General features: G+C 69.0%; 3 protein-coding genes across 3 annotated transcripts; 1 reads left to right on the forward strand and 2 right to left on the reverse strand.

Moving 5' to 3' along the window:
• The first annotated feature begins 617 nt into the window (after positions 1-617).
• ATXN7L3 (ataxin 7 like 3) lies at positions 618-7,765 on the forward strand. Its single transcript, XM_084496305.1, is given in 15 exon segments — positions 618-648; positions 1,962-2,066; positions 2,175-2,251; positions 2,253-2,293; positions 4,554-4,725; positions 4,818-4,915; positions 5,628-5,650; positions 5,788-5,833; positions 6,112-6,143; positions 6,278-6,346; positions 6,876-6,919; positions 7,038-7,109; positions 7,202-7,335; positions 7,594-7,710; positions 7,713-7,765. Coding segments are annotated over 14 exon segments (1,014 nt in total). The 5' UTR covers positions 618-648; positions 1,962-2,015; the 3' UTR covers positions 7,751-7,765.
• Positions 7,766-10,201: 2,436 nt separating this feature from the next.
• ASB16 (ankyrin repeat and SOCS box containing 16) lies at positions 10,202-13,458 on the reverse strand. The gene is made up of 5 exons (XM_084496296.1): positions 13,130-13,458; positions 12,477-12,744; positions 11,257-11,749; positions 10,514-10,627; positions 10,202-10,415 (listed from the first exon to the last, which is right to left on the reverse strand). The coding sequence occupies exons 1-5, from the start codon at positions 13,440-13,442 to the stop codon at positions 10,230-10,232; spliced, it is 1,374 nt and encodes a 457-aa protein (XP_084352422.1). The 5' UTR covers positions 13,443-13,458; the 3' UTR covers positions 10,202-10,229.
• A 294-nt stretch (positions 13,459-13,752) lies between these two features.
• HROB (homologous recombination factor with OB-fold) lies at positions 13,753-16,837 on the reverse strand. The gene is made up of 10 exons (XM_084496295.1): positions 16,770-16,837; positions 16,595-16,636; positions 15,577-16,194; positions 15,377-15,460; positions 15,125-15,265; positions 14,920-15,028; positions 14,725-14,810; positions 14,508-14,618; positions 14,181-14,373; positions 13,753-14,009 (listed from the first exon to the last, which is right to left on the reverse strand). The coding sequence occupies exons 1-10, from the start codon at positions 16,770-16,772 to the stop codon at positions 13,936-13,938; spliced, it is 1,461 nt and encodes a 486-aa protein (XP_084352421.1). The 5' UTR covers positions 16,773-16,837; the 3' UTR covers positions 13,753-13,935.
• Positions 16,838-18,802: the final 1,965 nt, after the last annotated feature.

Genomic DNA, 18,802 nt, shown 5'->3' on the forward strand with positions numbered 1-18,802 from the left:
AGGGCCCTATAGGTGGGCCTAGGTGCCTTGGGGGCCTATAGGGGGGTCCTGGGGGGCCATAGGGCCCTGTAGGGGTCCATAGGGGCCTCCAGGGGGGCCATAGGGGCCCTATAGGGGTCCATAGGGGTCCCTATAGGGGTCCATAGGTTCCCCATAGGCCTCCAGGCCCCTCCAGGCCCCGCCCCCGGCTCCCCGCGGCCCCTCCCCTTCCCCAGCCCCTCCCCTTCCCCCCCTCCCCTTCCCCCCCTCTCCCAACCACGCCCCCTCCCCCCTCCCCCCTTCCCCTCCGCAGCCGCCGCCTCTCCCCATTGGCCGCACCCCTCGCGCCGCCTCCCCATTGGCTGCGGCGCGCGGCGGGGGGGGCGGGACGAGCCGGCAAGCCCCGCCTCCCACCCCCACACTCCTCCCTCCTCCCCCCTCCCCTTCCCGTCCCCCCCCCCCCTCCCGAAGCCGCCGCCGGGCGGAGGCAGCGAGCGCCGGGCCCGGCCCCCCCCCCTCCAGGACCCCCCCGGGACCCCCCCCAGGGACCCTTCCCGGGCCCCCCCCCGGACCCCCCCGACCCCCCCCCCCCAGCCCGGCCCAGCCATGGCGAGCCGCGGCCGGGCGGAGCGGCGGAGCGGCGGGGGGCGCTGAGCGGGCCCCCCCCCGGTGAGTGCCCCCCACCCCCCATCCCCTTCCTCCTCCTCCTCCTCAGGGGGCTCCTCGCGCCCCCCCCCCACCCCCCAGCATCACCCCCCCCCCCCCCCCGTGGGCCTCCCTCAGCGCTTTTGTTCGCTGCGCGTCCCCCCCCCGCCCCCCCCAGGACCTCCCCGGACCCTCCCATCTCCTCCCAACCCCCCCCTCAGGACCCCCAGGGCCCCCCCCCGAGTCCCTCCAGGACCTCCCCGCCCCCCCCTCAGGATCCTCAGGATCCCCAGATCCCCCCCCCAGGCCCCCCCCGCCACCTCAGACCCCCCCCCCAGGCCCCCCGGCCCCCCCCAACCCCCTCAGGATCCCCAGGACCCCCCCCCAGAATCCTCAGACCCCCCCCCAGGAACCCCCCAGGCCCCTTCAGACCCTCCCCTGGTCCCCCCCCAGGCTCCCTCGGCCCCCCCAGGACCCTCCCCCCGACCCCCTCAGGACCCCCAGGCCTCCCCTCCTCCCCTCACCCTCCCCCCCCAGGGCCTCCCCACACCCCCTCGGATCCACTGGACCCCCACAGACCCCCCCATGACCCCCAGCCCCCCCCATCTCCCCCTAGTCCCCTCCTCAGGACCCCCAAGCCTCCCCCCCCTTCAGACCCCCCCAAGATGCCCCCCAGGCACCCCCTGCCCCCCTCTTGCCCCCCCCTCAGGACCCCCTCAACCCCCCCCTCCCCCTCCAGGACCCCCATCCCCACCCCCAAACACCCCCCTCAGGACCCCCAGGCCTCCCCCACCCCCCTCCCCCCCCCCCAGGCCCCCCCCAGGCCCCCCCCCAGCCCCCCCCACCCCCTTTTTCCCCCCCCCCCTCCCCCACTCAGGACCCCCAGCCCCCCACCAGGACCCCCGGGGGGGTGGGGGTGGGGGGGTCAGGAGGAAATCCCAGCTCAGAGCCCCCCCAGGAAGGGGGCTGCCATGCTGGGGGGGGGGGCGGGGGAATCCTCCCCCGGAAGGAAATTGGAGGGGGGGGGGGGGGGGGGGCTCAGAACCCCCCCTCCATGGCAACAGGGATGCAGAGCCCCCCTGAGGGCCGGGCTGTCTGTGAGGTTGCCCCCCCTTTTCCCCATTTTATTATTTTTTTTTTTTTGGGGGGGGGGGGGTCTGGTACAGTTTTAGGGTGCCCCCCCACCCCTAGGACCCCCCCCCCTCATAAACCCCTTGGGGGACCACCTTGAGGGAGGGAGGGGGTGTAAAGGAGCGATGGGGTTCCCTGGGGGGGGGGCAAGGGGGGTTTATTCGGGGAGGGGGGCCCACGTATGATGTCCCCCCCCCGTCCCACAGCCCGGCCCCCCCTGCTATGCGCGTTGCCTGCCCCTTCCCCGCGAGGAGCTGCAAATGAAAATGGAGGATCTGCCTGGCTCCGGCCTGGAGAACAGCAAGCTGGAGGTCAGCGCCCCCCCCCCCAAAAATAACAAAAACAACCCCCCTCGGTCCCGTGTGGGGCTGGGGGGGGGGTCACAGCATCCCCTTGTCCCCGTGTCGTCCCCCCCAAAGGCCGTCGCGCACGAGATCTACGCGGAGCTGGTGGAGGACGCGTGCCTGGGGCTGTGCTTCGAGGTGCACCGCGCCGTCATTCCTGGACGACACCGACCCCGACAGCACCAAGGACTTCGGTGGGGGGGGGGGGGACACGGGGGGGTTTGGGGGGGGTTGGGGGGGGTTTGGAGGCGTGGGGACACGGGGACGGGGCTTTGGGGACATGGACAGGGCTTTGGGGACAGGGGACAGGGCTTTGGGGACATGGGACACAAGGATGGGGCTTTGGGGACAAGGGGACACAGTTTTGGGGCCTGGGGACACAGGGGACAGGGCGTTGGGGGACATGGGGATGGGGCTTTGGGGACCATGGGGCACAAGGATGGGGCTTTGGGGACAGGGGGGACACGGTTTTGGGGCCTGGGGGCACAGGGACGGGGCTTTGGGGACATGGACAGGGCTTTGGGGGACATGGGGATAGGGCTTTGGGGACCAGGGGACATGGGGACAGGGCTTTGGAGATCACAGGACACAGGGATGGGGCTTTGGGGCCAAGGGGACACGGTTTTGGGGCCTGGGGACACAGGGACAGGGCTTTGGGGGACACGGGGGTGGGGTTTTGTGGACCGGGGGACATGGGGACGGGGCATTGGGGGACATGGGGCACAAGGATGGGGCTTTGGGGACTGGGGGACACAAGGATGGGGCTTTGGGGACAGGGGGACACAGTTTTGGGACCTGGGGACACAGGGACAGGGCTTTGGGGGACATGGGGATGGGGCTTTGGGGGACATGGGGCACAAGGATGGGGCTTTGGGGCCAAGGGGACACGGTTTTGGGGCCTGGGGGCACGGGGACGGGGCTTTGGGGACATGGACGGGGTTTTGGGGACAGGGATGGGGCTTTGGGGACCAGGGGACATGGGGACAGGGCTTTGGAGATCACAGGACACAGGGATGGGGGCTTTGGGGCCAAGGGGACACGGTTTTGGGGCCTGGGGACACAGGGACGGGGCTTTGGGGGACATGGGGATGGGGCTTTGTGGACCAGGGGACACAAGAATGGGGCTTTGGGGGACATGGGGCACAAGGATGGGGCTTTGGGGACTGGGGGACACAAGGAGAGGGCTTTGGGGACAAGGGGACACAAGGAGAGGGCTTTGGGGACAAGGGGACATGGTTTTGGAGCCTAGGGACACAGGGACCAGGTTTTGGGGCCCCCAGGGATGGGGCTTTAGGGGACAAGGGACATGGGGACAGGGCTTTGGGGATCAGGAAACATGGGGACGGGATTTTGGGGACCAGGGGACACAATGGGACTTTGTAGACTGGAGGACACGACAACGGGGCTTTGGGGGCTGGGGGATGTGAGAATGGGGCTTTGGGGACTGGGGGGACACAAGGAGACGCTTTTGGGGCCTGGGGACACAGGGATGGGGCTTTGGGGACTGGGGGACAAGAGGATGGGGCTTTAGGGACCAGGGGACATGCGTATGGGGTTTTGGGGTCTGAGGGACATGGGGACGGGGCTCTGGGGGACACGAGTACCAGGCTTTAGGGTCTGGAGGATATGAGTATGGGGCCTTGGGGGACAGAGGGACGGGGCTTTAGGGTCAGGGGACACAGGGACAGGGCTTTGGGGACCAAGGGGTGTGAGGATGGGGTTTTGGGGCTGGGGGACATGAGGATGGGCTTGAGGGGCCGGGAGACACAAGGATGGGGCTTGGGGTCTGGGGGGCATGGGGGATGGGGGACAGAATGACGGGGCTTTGGGGGACATGGGGACAAGAGGAGGGGGATTTGGGCTTTGGGGGACACGGGAATGGGGCTTTGGGGTCTGAGGAACACAGGGGTGGGGCTTTGGGGAGCAGGGGACATGGGGGATGGGGTTTTGGGGATGGGGGACACGAGGGCAGGGCTTTGGGGGTTTGGGGAACACAGAAATAGGGTTTTGGGGAGTGGGGGACTTGAGAATGTGACTTCGGGGACGAGGGGACATGGGGACGGGGTTTTGGGGGATATGGGGGATATGAGGCCAGGGCTTTGGGGGACACGAGGATGGGGCTTCGGAGCCGGGGGGACACGAGGGCGTGACTTTGGGGAGTGGGGTACACGAGGACGGGGCTTTGGGGGGTTTTGTGGGCCATGGGGCCGGGGCTTTGGGGTCTGGGGGACATGAGAATGGGGCTTGGGGACCAGGGGACATGGGGATGGGGTTTTAGGGGACATGGTGGATATGGGGCCAGGGCTTTGGGGGACGTGAGGGCGTGACTTTGGGGACCAGGGGGACAAGGACAGGGCTTTGGGGAGGTTCTGTGGGCCACGGGGCCGGGGTCTTTGGGATCTGGGGGATGTGGGGCCGGGATTTTGGGGCCGTGCTGACGCCGTGACCCCACAGAGATCGTGGACCAGCCGGGGGTGGACATCTTCGGGCAGGTGTACAACCAGTGGAAGAACAAGGAGTGCGTCTGCCCCAACTGCAGCCGCAGCATCGCCGCCTCGCGCTTTGCCCCCCACCTGGAGAAGTGCCTGGGCATGGGCCGCAACAGCAGCCGCATCGCCAACCGCAGGTGGGGGCCATTTAGGAGGTTTTGGGGGGATTTAGGGGGATTTGGGGTCGTTTAAGGGGGTTCTGATGCTGCCCCCCCCCTCCCCGGGGCAGGATCGCGAGCAGCAACAACATGAACAAGTCGGAGAGCGACCAGGAGGACAACGACGACATCAATGACAACGACTGGTCCTACGGCTCCGAGAAGAAAGGTGGGGGGGCCACGGGGGGCCTGGGGGGGTCATGGGGGGGGTTTGGGGGATGGGGGGGGCGCGTGCCGGTGGCTGGGGGGCTGAGGGGGGGGAAACGAGGCTGGGTTTGGGGGGATAGCGCGTCCTGGGGGTCCTGGTGGCCTGGTGTCTGCTGGGGGGGGACAGGGGATATGTGGCTGGGTGTCAGGGGGGGGCACGTTCTGGTGTCTGGGGGTCTGGGGGGGGCATATGGTTGGGTTTGGGGGGGGGACAACGCATCCTGGGGGTCCTGGTGTCCTGGTGGGGGCATGTCCTGGTGTCTGTGGTGGGGGGGGGACGGACACATCACAGTGGGTGGCTGGCTTGGGAGGGGGACAAAATAAATGCTGATGGCTGGGTTTCAGGGTAGCCGGGGGGGGGCATGTTCTGGTGGTTGGGGGTGTGCTGGGGGGCACCCGGATGGGGTTGGGGGGGGGGACAATGCATCCTGGGGACCCTTATGTCCCGGTCCCTGGGTTTGGGGGGGGGCACATCCAGGTCCCTGGGTGTGTGCCGGGGGAAATGTGGCCGGATTTGGGGGTGTCCCAGCTGCCCCCCCCGCCCTCCCCACCCTTGGGTGCTGGCTGTGGGGTGCAGGACCAGGCTCACCCCATAACCCCCCCCTGCCCCTTGTGTCCCCCCCACAGCAAAGAAGAGGAAATCCGACAAGCTGCCCCTTGTGTCCCCCCCACAGCAAAGAAGAGGAAATCCGACAAGGTGAGGGGATTGGGGGGGGGGTCCGGGCTGGCCGGGGGGCGGCAGGGGGGTGCTCCGGGTGCCCCCAGCCCCCTCTCGCCCCCCTGGGGGCTGTGGGGGGGCCGTGGGGCTGCCCCCGACGCCTGCTGTCCCCGCAGAACCCCAACTCGCCCCGAAGGTCCAAGTCCCTCAAGCACAAGAACGGTGAGGGGCGGGGCCTATGAGGGGGCGGGGCTTACGCAGTGGGCGTGGCCTGCGCGCGGGCGGGGCTTCGATGTGGGCGTGGTCTCAATTGGGGCGGGGCTTTGCTCAATTAGGGACGGGACCCTGGGTGTTGGGGCACTCAAGGGGGCGGAGCAATGGGATGGGTGGGCGTGGCCTAAATGGGGCGGGGCTTTTAAACAGGGGGCGGGGCTATTCTTTTGAGGGGGGGGCTACGGGGGGGGGCACCCACCTTATTTCCCCCCCCCCTTATTTTCCAGGAGAGCTCAGCGGGAACCCCGACCCCTTCAAGGTAGGGCAGTGACCCCCCCCCGAGGGGCTGTGACCCCCCCCCACTGGCTCGTGTCCCCCCCCCCGGGGTGGGTGGGGGTCTGTGCCCCCCCCCCCCAAGCCCTGACCCCCCTCCTTGTGCCCCCCCCCCCCCAGTACAGCAACTCTGCGGGCATCAACTACGAGACGCTGGGCCCCGAGGAGCTGCGGACGCTGCTCACCACGGTGGGGGGGGGACTGGGGTCATGGGGGGGGCTCTGGGGTCCCGGGGGGGTGTCAGTGCTGGGTGTCCTGCCCCAAAGCAGCTGGGGGTGTCCCAGGGGATGGGGTGGGTGTGGGTGGGGGGTCCTGGGGGGGGGCAAGGGGCAGTTTTGGGGTCCCTGGGGGGGGACAGGGAAGGTTTGGGGTCCCTGGGGAGGGGTATGGGGTATGGTGGGGTATCTGTGGGTCCCTTAGGGTTGGGGGGGGGGCAGTTTTGGGGTCCCTGGGGAGGGGATGGGGAAGGTTTGGGGTCCCTGGGGGGGGGTAAGGGGCAGCTTTTGGGGTCCCTGGGGGTAGATGGGGCAGCTTTGGGGTCCTTTGCGGGGGGGAGACAGGGCAGCTTTTGGGGTCCCTGGGGAGAAGGACGGGGTACCTTTGGGGTCCCTGGAGGAGGATGGGACAGCTTTGGGGTCTGGGGGGGGGGGACACGGGGCAGCTTTTGGGGTCTTTGGGGGCCCCCCCACATCTCCTCACCCCCCCCCTCTCCCCCCAGCAATGCGGGGTCATCTCCGAGCACACCAAGAAGATGTGCACCAGGTGAGCGCCGTGGGTCCCTGGGGGGGGTCCCAGCAGCTGGGGGGGGGTCCCTGCAGCTGGGGGGGGGGTCCCATTGTCCCCCCCCAGCCCCCCCCCTTAGCCCCCCATCCCTCGGCAGGTCCCTGCGCTGCCCCCAGCACACGGATGAGCAGCGGCGCGCCGTCCGCGTCTACCTCCTCGGCCCCTCGGCGTAAGTGGGGACGGGATGGGGGGGTCTTGAGGGGGGGGGGGCCGTTTGGTGTGTCCCCCCCCCGGGGTCACGGTGCCGTTTCCTGCCCCCAGCTCCCTGCCCGAATCCGAGGCCGGCGCGGACGCCGACGGCTTCGACGTGGCCGAGAGCCAGGCGCTGATGAGCCGCCTGCAGTGGGACGGCGCCTCCGACATCTCCCCCTCCGACTCTGCCTCCTCCAAAGCCAGTGAGTTTTTTTTTTTTTGGGGGGGGGGCTTTTTTTTTAAGGGGGGGGCACACAGACCCCCAGTGGGGGCACACAACCCCCCCTACACGGCGCGCGACCCCGCTCCGGGGGCACAACGGGGCAGGACCCAGCTCCGAATTTTGGGGTGGGGGCTTCCCTGGTTGTTGCTTTGCTTTGGGGGGGCTCCCTTTTTATTTCGGGACCCCCCCCATTTAATTTTGGGGGTCCCCCCATGGTGCTGTGCCCCCCCCCTTCCAGGTACCAACAACTCCGAGTCGCGCAAGACCAAGAAGAAGAAGCCCCACCTGGGGCTGGTGAGCGGCGGCGGTGCCCCCCCCGGGCTGGGCTCCAGCAAGAAGAAGAAGCCCAAGCCCCCCCCCCGCACCCCCCCAGCATCTACGACGACATCAACTGAGCGCGGGGGGGGCCGGCGGACGGACGGACGGACGGATGGACGGACAGACGGACGGACACGGGGTACGGGGGGGGGGCACACAGGACTCTTGGCCGCTCTGAGGGGGGGGGGGGCTGGATTTGGGAGTCCCCCTTAACGCCCCCCCCCCTTCTGCCCCCCTTTTCTCACCTCCCCCCCCCCCGGTGCCTCTATTTATTCTGTGACGTCGTTTTTGTACCGGGGGGTGTCCCGTAAGGACCCCCCCCCTCCTTTGCACCCTAAATCGTGGGGCAGCCCCCCCCCCCCGCGCCCCTCCATGCCCAGCAGGGGGGTCTTGGCCCCCCCCCCCCCCCCAGGTAGTGGTGGGGGCACAGATTCCCCCTGCCCCCCCCCCACAATGCCCCAGGGGCACTCTGCATGCTGCACCTGGAGGGAAATTCCTTTTTATTTTGGGGGGGGGGGCAGCTAGGACTGTGACCCCCCCCCAGGGGGAGCGCTGCTGGAACCCCCCCCCGCTCCCACAGCTGGCCTCTTTTTGGGGTGGGGGGGACCCCAAAAAGCCAGGGCCACCCAGAGCAAGCTGGGGGGGGGGGCACAGGCCTGGCTCCCCCCTCCTTAGCTCTGGGGGGGGTCCTTGGTGGGAGCTTTCCTCTGCCTGTTGTTTGCCCCCCCCCAGGGGAGGAACCAGCCCTCCCTGGTCCCCTCAACCCCCCCCCATCCAATCCAGCCCCCCCCCCCCTAATTTTTGCGCCCCCCCCCCGGAGCACTTTGCTCCATCTGCAGCTCTGCCCCCCCCCCCCCGCAGCGGGACCTGCCCCCCCCCCTTAATCCCCCCCCCCCCAAGGCTCTTGCCCCCCATGGTGCTCTCCAGTCTGGATCCGTTTTAAAGCTGCTGCTAAAAGCTATTGCGGGGCCGGGGGGGGGGGGGGCACGTCCCTGGAGCCCCCCCCCCGCTGCTCTGTGCTGCTGGGGGGCTGTGGGGCAGCCAAATTTCCCCCCCCCACGGGCACATTTTGCTGTCTCCCCCGCACGCGGAGCTGGCCTTCGTGTGCCACGGGACTGGGCCAGTGCCCAAAACACGGGGGGGGGGGGGGCGGGGCCCTGTGTGTGTGTGGGGGGGGGCACGGGGGGGAGCAGCCCACGGCCCCCCCCCCCCCCAGCTTTTCTTCTCCCCCCCCCCCCCACCCCATCCCCCCCCCAAGCTGCCTGCAGGCGAGGGGCAAGCGCCCTGGGGGGGGGCCACAGTGGACCTCGAGCCCCCCCCCATCCCACGCGCCCCCCCCCTCAATGCCCCCCCCCCACGCCCCCGCGCTGCGGGGGGGGGCTGCCCGAGACCTTTTTTTTTTTTTTATTAATTTTAATTTTTCTTTATTATTTTTTTTTTTTTGCAACCGCGTCGTCGTGTCCCGCGTGTCCCGCGGGGGGGGTGACCGGGGCTGCCCCCCCCCCCCCCCCCAAAAAAAAAATGTAAATAATAAAAACCCGCGCCTGGATTGGGAGCCGCCCCCCCCCCTCTCTGTGCTCTCCCCACGTGCTCCCGGCGCGCGCGCGCGCCACGGCGGCGCTTGCGTCACTGCGCCACGTCATAGCCCCGCCCCTTTTCGGAGGGGAGGGGGGGAGGGAGAGCGGCGTCGCCCCGCCCACCAGGAGGGAGAGGGGGAGGGAGGGGGCGGGCGCCGCCGCGCGCTGATGACGTAAGGGAGGGGGGTGTGGGGGGCGGGGCTGTGCGCGGGGCCGCCCTTCCGGGAGGGGGGGCGGGGCTTGGAGGGTGGGAGGGGTTTGGGGAGGGGGCGGGGCTTGAGGGAGGGGCGGGGCGGAGGGGGCGCCCCCACGTGGGCACTGCTGGGGCCTGCACGGGCCGAGCCCGGACACCCCCCCTCCCCCCCCCAGGCCCTTGTGTCCCCCCCCCCCCCAGACTCTCACCCCTCCCAGGACCTGGCCCCTCCCTTCATGACCACGTAACCCCCCCCTTCAAAACCCTATTGCCCCCCCCTAATACCCTGTCACCCTCCTAGGACCTTCTTGTCACCCCCCCCCAGAACCCTGTCCCCCCCCCCAGTGCCTTGTCACCTTTCCTGGGACCTTCTCATCACCCCCCTAAGGACCCTGTCGTCCCCCCCCCCAGGACCTGGCCACCTCCCCCAGAACCCTGTCCCCCCCCCAGTCCCTTGTCACCCCCCCAGGCCCTTCTTGTCACCCCCAAGTCCCCCATCACCCCCCCCCCCAGAACCCTGTCCCCCCCCAATACCCTGTCACCCCCCCCAGACTTTCTTATCACCCCTCCCAGGACCTCGCCACCCCCCCCAGACCCCGTCCTCCCCCCCAATACCTTATCACCCCCCCCCAAACCCTCCCACACCCCCTCCCACCCCCTTACCCCCCCACTCCCCCCACCCCAACCCCCCAAATCACCCCCCACCCTCCCCCTCTCCCCCTCCTCTTTTATCCCACACCGTTGGAGGGGAGGGAGGGGGCCACCCCCTAATCCCCCCCCCCCCCTTTAGGAGATGGCCCCCTCGAGGGGCAGCTGCAGGTATTGGCGCAGGGGGGGGGGCAGCGCGAGGTGCGGCAGCGCGGCGGGGCAGCGGGCACCCAGGTGGCGGCGCAGGGCGCAGCGAGCCAAGTGCTGCAGGCACCGCGGCCGCCCCGCCGCACGCACCGCCGAGGCGTAGAAGTCCCGGTGCTCCTGGGGGGGGGGACAAAATACATCACACGGGGGGTGGTGACGAGGGTGCGGTGGGTATGGCACCCTCCTGGCCCCCCCCTCCTTGGGTGTCCCCTCACCTCCCACAGCTCGGGGGGCACGGCGCCCACCCAGGCGTCGGCGGGCGGCACGCGCTCCGAGGCGTTGAGCAGCAGCTCCAGCGCCGGGGGGTGCCCGCAGCAGAAGCGCAGCATCTGCAGGACACCGCGCCGGGGGGGTGAGGGGGGGGGGGGGACACGCACACATACACACACCGCGTGGCACCCCCCCCGCACCAACACGCTCCTCCGTGACCCTTTCCACCACCCACCTCGGGGTGCCCGCAGCATCCGCAGGACACCGTGCCAGCGGGGTGGGGGGACACCATGTGGCACCCCCCCACGCACCCCTCCACTTAATCCTCGACCCCTTTGGCACCCCCCCACCCCCCTCCACTTAATCCTTGACCCCTTTGGCACCCCCCCACCCCCCTACACTTAATCCTCGACCCCTTTACCACCCACCTTGGGGTGCCCGCAGCAGAAGCGCAGCATCCGCAGGACACCGCACCGTGCCAGCGGGGTGGGGGGACACCGCGTGGCAACCCCCCACGCACCCCTCCACTTAATCCTCGACCCCTTTGGCACCCCCCCACCCCCCTCCACTTAATCCTTGACCCCTTTACCATCCACCTCGGGGTGCCCGCAGCATCCGCAGGACACCGTGCCAGCGGGGTGGGGGGACACCGCGTGGCATCCCCCCACACACCCCTACACTTAATCCTCGACCCCTTTGGCACCCCCCCACCCCCCCCCACTTAATCCTCGACCCCTTTGCCACCCACCTTGGGGTGCACGGGCCCGGCGCCGTGCAGCAGCAGCAGCGCGATGGTGCGCTCGGGGCGCTGCTGCGGGTACTCGTGGAGGGCTCGCAGGGCGCAGTCCATGGGGGTGTCCCCGGCACCGTTGCGCACGGTGGGGTCGGCGCCGTGCCACAGCAGCAGCCGGGCCAGCCCGTGCTGCCCGTTGGCGCAGGCGTTGTGCAGGGGCGTGTGGCCCTTGCGGCCGGCGGCCCGGGGGTCCGCGCCGGCGGCCAGCAGCCTCTCGGCTACCTGCAGGTAGGCGGGGGTCTCGGGGGGTCGCTCGGCGGCGGCGCAGGCGGCGTTCAGGGGGGTCTCGCCCTGGCGGCTGCGCCGGGCAGGGTCGGCGCCGTGCCGCAGGTACAGGGCCACGTGCGCCGCCAGCCCCCGGCTCGCCGCCACGTGCAGCGCCGTCAGCGCCCGCTCCCGCGTCCCCAGGTTCACCCGCGCCCCGTGGGCCAGCAGCAGCTCCGCGCACCTGTGGGGGGGTGATAAGGGGGGGGTAGGGGGTTGGTGACCCCCCCCGGGTGGGTACAGCCCTCGCGCTGCGCCCCACGGAGCATCCCCGCGACCCCAGGGCATGGGGATGGGGATGGGGATGGGGTGGTGTGGGGTCATGGGGGCGTGGGTTTAGGGTTGGGGGCGTGGTTTGGGCGCGTGGGTGTGGCTTCATGATGGGGGTGTGGCGCGGAGTGGGTGTGGTTTGGGGGCGTGGCTTGGAGTGGGCGTGGCGTGATTTGGGGGCGTGGTTTGGCACGGGGCGGGGCGCAGGGAAGTTGTGAATGGAGGATGGGGGTGGGGCCTAATATGCAGATGAGGGTGGCCCACCTGGGGGCGGGGATTGGGGAGGGAGGTGGGGCTTGGTAGGTGAGGGTGGGCGGGGCTTGGGGATGGGCGGGGCTTGGCATGCAGATTAGACGGAGCAGTGGGTGTGGGCTGGGGCATGGTAGGGTGTATGGCGTGGTTTTGTATGCAGATTAGGTGGGCGGGGCTTTCGGATATAGATGGAATGGGTGGAGTTTCACATACAAATTAGGTGGGCGGGGCTTGAATGTAAATTAGGTGGGCGGAGCCTGGCACTGAGGGCACCCAGCCCAGGGCCGGCTGGGCAGGAGCGCAACCTCTCATCCAGACCGAGGGGACGTGGCTTTGCACAGAGGGGGCGGGGCATGCAAATCCATGCAGATGAGGGGGGCGGGGCTTACGGCAGGCTGTCGGGCGCCGTGCAGAGGTGCAGCGGGGCCGTGCCCTCGGCGCTCAGCAGGTTGGGGTCGGCGCCGAAGTCGAGCAGGAGGCGGGCGCAGGCGGGGCGGGGGGCGGCGGCGGCGTCGTGCAGGGGGCCCCGGCCCCCCACCACCGCGTCCACCTCCGCCCCCCGCAGCAGCAGGTGCCGGGCGCAGTCCTCATAGCCCCGGGCGGCCGCGATGCGCAGCGCCGACGTCTGCTTCTTGCGGGGGCTCAGCACCCACAGCCCTGCGGCGGGGAGCGGGGTCGGGGTCGGGGCGGGATGGGGGCAGCCCCCAGACCCGGCTGGTGAGCCGTGGAGATGTGGACCCCCCCCTCCCCAAAGTCCTGACATCACAGCCCCCAACAACCCGCCTGCTTTAAGGGAAGCAAACCCCAAATCCTCCCCAAAATCCTCCCCCAAAAATCCTCTCCCCAAATCCTCCCCAAAACCCTCCCCAAAATCCTCCCCCAAACCCTAGGGCAGGACCCCAGCGATCTCCCCCTCCCTTTCCAAAACCATTCCTCTTTGCTCTCCCCCCCAACCCTATAAGCATGGAGAGGACCCCCCCCAGCCTCTCTCTGCCCCCCCAACCCCTCTCTGCCCCCCCAGCCCCCCCCCCCAGCCCCATACCCTGCTCGGGCGACCACACCAGCTCCTCGCTGACCGTCTCCAGCACCATGTTGGCGGTGGCCTCGTCCTTGAAGATGCTCTTGACGCACTCCAGGTCCCCGGTGTAGAGAGCGTTGTGGACGGCGGGGTCCCGGCAGTACTGGGGGCGCCGGGGGGGGCCGTGGAGGGGCCGGGGGGCCACGGGGGGCAGCAGGCGCCTCGTGGATAATTCCCGGGCCAGGGCGCGCCGGCGCTCCTCCTGCTCCAGCAGCTCCCGCTGCAGCCGCAGCGAGCGCAGGGCCGAGGAGGAGAAGGCGAAGGTTTCCTGGGCCATGGGGGGCTGGGGGAGGCCGGGGGGGGGCCGCGAGCTGCCTCCTGCGGTGGGCTCGGGGTTATAAATAGGGCCGCGGCCGGGCCCTCGTGTCCAGGGGCTGCCCTATAAATAACCGCCCCGCGGTAAACACGGTCACGTTGGCTGGGGGGGGCCAGGGAGCTCGGCTTGTTGGGGGGGGGGGACAGGGTGGGGGATCCCCGATCTTTGTGGGGGGGATGTGAGGAGATGAGGGGGGTGTGGATGCCCCCCAGGAAGGGTTTTGGGGGCTGGGGGCAGAGGGAATCGGCGGCGCAAGGGATGAGCAGAGCGAGCCGGAGCACAACAGTCCTTTAATAATTAAACGCCGGGTGGGGGGGGCACAGAGGGGCTGCCCCCCCCGGGATCTATCCCCGCGGGGCTCCCCAGCCCCAAAACAAACCCGGTGAAGGCACGGAGGGACGGGAAGGCGGCCGGCAGCCGGGGCAGCGCCCGCTCGCTCGGGGCCTCGCCGCGCTCAGCAGCAGTCGGCTTGGGCTGGCGCCAAGAAGAAATCCTCGGGGAGCTCCCCCAGGAGCCCGTCCAGGTCATCTGCGGGGGGGGGGACAGAAAGGGGGGTCCTGAGGTGCTCACGGGGAGGAATCACCCCCGGCATCACCTCCACGTGCCGGGGTGAGGCTGCCTGCAGGGCTCCCGGAGGGTTTCTCCTGCGGGGCACCGAGCTCCTTCCCCCCCCCCAAATGTCCCCCACGTCCCACTCACCCACGTCGCAGCCCTCAGCCCCCCCAGGCTCCTCGTGCCCGGGTTCGTGGCTCCGTGCCTGCGGCCAGAGGTCTCCGGGAGGCTGCTGGGGGCCGTGGGCACCCGGTCCCGGTGGTCCCCAGTCCGCAGGGGCAGGGACGTCCCCGGGGATCGGTGCCGGATGCTCCTGGAGACACCCGGCCGGGGCTGGGACCTGCAAAAACCCCACACAGCAGGGACTGAGAGACGTGGTGAGCCCACGGGGGGGATTTATCCATCCTGCCGAGCCTCCCGCTTGCCCCCAGAGCTCGTCCCCAATCCCCCCAGCCCCCCCCGAAGCCCCCTCACCTCGGGCTGCGAGAGGCTCGAGCCCTCGAGCTCGGGCGGGTAGATCCTGAGCAGGTTGGCGGGGGTGACGTTGAGGTAGTGGTTGCGGTGGGACGGGGAGAAGACCCCCACCTGCGGGGACAGAGCCACGGGGTCGGGATCGGGGACACCGGGGGCGAGCGGCACCCGCGGCAGGAGCGACCCCGGTGCCGCGGGGCCGTCCCCGTGCGCCCCGTACCTGCTGCAGCAGCAGCACCGCGCCGGGCTTCAGCTGGCCCTGCCTCTCCTCCAGCAGCAGGCGGTGCACCGTGCCCTGCATCTCCCCTATGCATGCCCCCCCCCAGGCTCTGCGTTACCAGGGGGGGCCGCCCGTGGGGTCTGGGGGCACGGGGTGGGGGGGGAAATAGGACAGGCCTGGCCCCAAAAGGCTCACCCGTGGGGTCCCTGAAGACGGCGCCGGCGTCGACGTTGGTCCTGGTGAGGCTCTTGAGCATCACGGCCATGCTGGGCACCTTGTTCCTGGGGAGCTGCCGCAACGCCGCCTGCGGGCACCGACCCCGCTCACGCCCCTGTGTCCCCCCCAGCCCCGGGGGGGGGGGCCCTCAGGGCATCGTTGGGGGTGTGGGACCCCCCCTCACCTTGCGCAGCACCATGACCACGCTGTAGGTGCGGAGGAAGCAGCCGGGGTCCCGCTCGTCCAGCCCCAGCTCCGTCTTCATGGCCAGCCAGGGACCCCTCCCGAAATCCTCCTCGGGGGGCTGGGGGGAGCTGGGCAGCTCCTGGGGGGGGGGGTGCACGGAGGAGACGCCGTCACCACGCGGTGCCCCCCGGTGCCACTGTCCCCAAGTTGGGGACATGGGGGGGGGGGGGTCACAGGGGGGGGGTCTTACCTCCGCCCGCACCTTCGCCACCGCCCCGTGCGCCGGCGCCGTGGGGGCCGCGATGAGGACGTGCTCCAGGAGCTTCCCGGCGTGCTGGGGGGGGGCAAAACCACGCTCACACCCCCCCCCCTGAGGGGGGGGCAGCCCCACACCAAGCTGGGGGTGAAGCCCCCCCGGGACCCCCCCCCTCCCAACCCCTTGGCACCCACCTGCTGGGGCAGGATCCCCGCGGGGCCGGGGAAGCGGCGCGTTTTTCCCCGGGGGGGGAGGCGTGGGGGGGCCGGGGGGGCCCTGCTGGCGGCCGCCACCAACTGCACCAAGTGGTTGGTGACCAGCGGCGTCGGCAGCCCCCCGGGGGGGGGCTCTTGAGGGGGGGGCTCCTTGCCCACCGCCCCCTCCCGCGGGGCAGCGGGGGCCCTGGGGGGCTGTGCCGGGGGGGGCCGCTGCCCCGTATTTTGGGGGGGTGGCCCCACGGGAGCCAGGGGGGTCCTGGGGGGGCCGCTGCCGGCTGCTGTGGGTCTCAGCGCCAGCCTGGGCCTGGGGCCTGCTGTGGGGGGGGGCAGTGGGGGGCGACCCCCAGGCTGGGGGGGGGGCGTCTCAGCGCCCAGCCTGGGCTTCTTGCGGGCCCCCCCCGGCCCCTCGCCCCCCTCCAGCTCGGCGCAGGCGGCCAGCAGCAGCCGGTCGGTGGCCAGCTCGTCCTGGGGGGGGGCCACATCCCAGCTGGGGGGGGCTGCGGCCTGGCTGCCCCCCCCCGGCTCCGAGCTGCTGCTGCTGCTGCTGGGGGGCGCGAAGCGGTTCTCGGCGTCCTGCACTGCTGAGAGGAAATCCTGGGGGGGGGGGCGAGAGAAAGGTGGTGGTGGGGGGGGCACGGGGACCCCCCCCATGTCCCTGCGGCCCCCCCCAAGGTCCCTGTGTCCCCCCCATGTCCCTGTGTCCCCCCCTCATGTCCCTGTGTCCCCCTCCTTATCCCTGTCCCCCCCCCATGTCTCTGTGTCCCCCCCCCTTATCCCTGTCCCCCCCCATGCCCCTGCCCCCCCCATGTCCCTCTGTGCCCCCCCCACATCCCTGTGCCCCCCCCCTCCAGTCCCTGCACCCCCCACCCGTGTCCCTGTGTCTCCCCCCTAAGTCCCTACCCCCCCCCCAAGGTTCGTGTCCCCCCCCCCATGTCCCTGTGTCCCCCCCCCATATCCATGACCCCCCCGTGCCCCCCCTGTGCCCCCCCCTCACCTCATCCGCCAGGTCCCCGAACAGCTCCTGGAGGCGCCGGGCCTGCGGGCGAGGGGAGGCCGTGGGGGGGCTCTGAGGGGCCTGGGGGGGGGCTCGGTGCCCCCCCCCTTCCCCAGGGACCCCCCCCGAGCCCCCCCCTCGGCCCTGCCCCCCCCCCAAAGCCCGGCGGCGTTACCATGGCAGCGGCGCGAGGCGGAAGCGGCGGGGCCGGGGCTCGAACCCGCGGCCCCCGGGAGGGGAAACGGGAAGGGGGGGGCGGGGGGAGGGGGCGGGGCCTCAGAAATCCCCGCCTCCAGGGGCGGGGCCGCCTCGTGCGCGCGCGCGCGCGTGTGCAAGAGCCCGGGGCCGCGTTGCACACCCGCTGTGCGCGCGCTTGCTTCGCCGCGCGTGCACGGGGCTTTGCACGCCCGTGGTGCACGGGCACGAGGGGTTTTGCACGCTGTGGGTGCACAAGTGCAGCTGTGCGCCCCCCGATGTGCACGCACGGGTGCCGGTGCACGCTAATGGTGCACGCAGGTGTGTAAGTGCCCAGCAACCTGTTGCACGGACACTCGTGGTGATGCACACACTTGGGTCATTGCACGCTCGCTGCGTGCATGTGTGTCACTGAACAGTCGCTGCACACGTCTGTCATTGCACACCCGTGTATTGCACGCTCACGTGTTGTTGCATGCCCACTACACAGATGTCATTGCACACAGGGCACACTCGCCTGTCGTTGCACACCCATGTCATTGCATGCTAAGTACATACTCATGTTATTGCACGCTTACTGCACACGTGTCCTTGCACCCTCGCATGCCATTACAAACTTATTGCACACTTGTGTGTTATTGCACACACATCTTAGTATGCTCAGTGTACACATCCATGTTGTTACGCACTCATTACACACTGATGTCATTGCACGCACACTACACACACATGTAATTGCACACATTCATGTTATTGCACACTTGTGTCATTGTACACACACTACACATGTGTGCAATTGCACACCTACATGTCATTGAATGCTCACGTTGTTGCACATTGCATGCACGCTGCGCACACATGTAATTGCGCACACGTCATTGCATACTTACTACAGGCATGTCATTGCACTCATGTGTCATAGCACGCACAGTGCACGCACATGTGTAGTCACACACACCTTGCACACTTATTGCACATTTGTGTCATCGCATGCACACTACATGCATATGTGTCATTGCACACACATGTGGCGTTGCACACTCGTTGCACGCTTGCATGTCATTACACATTTGTTGCACACAGTGCACTAATTTCATTGCGCGGAAAGGTGCTGCAGTACACTAGTTGCACACTCATTGCACACTCACTGCATGTGCACCATTGCACACTCATCATTGCACAGTCATGGCACACTCACATATCACTGCACATGCATGTGTCATTGCACTCTCGTTGCACACTCATTGCACACATATTATTGCCCACCAGTTGCACACTCGCACATCATTGCGCACTTGTTGCACACTCAGTGCATGCTCAGCACACGCATATCATTGTATACACACATCATTGCACGCTTGTTGCACACTGACTGCACACTGACATGTCATTGCACACACATATTTGCACACCCATTGCACATCCATTGCCCACTCGTTGCCCACTTGCACCTCATTGCACACACACATCATTGCACACTCGTTGCACACTCACACCTCATTGCACACTCCTTGCACACTCAGTGCATGCTCAGCACATGCATATCATTGCACACACATCATTGCACACTCGTTGCACACTGACACATCATTGCACACACGTTTGCACACCCATTGCCCACCTGTTGCACACTCACACCTCATTGCACACACGCATCATTGCACGCTCGTTGCACACTCACATGCCATCACACACACCATTGCACACTCATTGCACACTGACACGTCATTGCCCAGCTGTTGCACACTCACACCTCATTGCACACGCACACCATTGCACACTCGTTGCACACTCAGTGCACACTCACGCCTCATTGCACACTCGTTGCACACTCACGTCCCACCCCCCGCCCACCCCCACCCACTCCCCCTCCTTCCCCCTTCCCCTTTAAGCCCCCCCCACGCCTCGCTCCGCCCCCGAGGGGAGGGAGGGGGGTGGGGGTGTGGAGTGGGGGGGGGGGGGGGGGGGGTCGAGGCTATTTTTAGCACAGGGTTCCGTCACGTGACGGCGAGT

Source organism: Aythya ferina (genome assembly GCF_964211825.1).
Source record: "Aythya ferina genome assembly, chromosome: 23".
Lineage (NCBI taxonomy): Eukaryota > Metazoa > Chordata > Aves > Anseriformes > Anatidae > Aythya > Aythya ferina.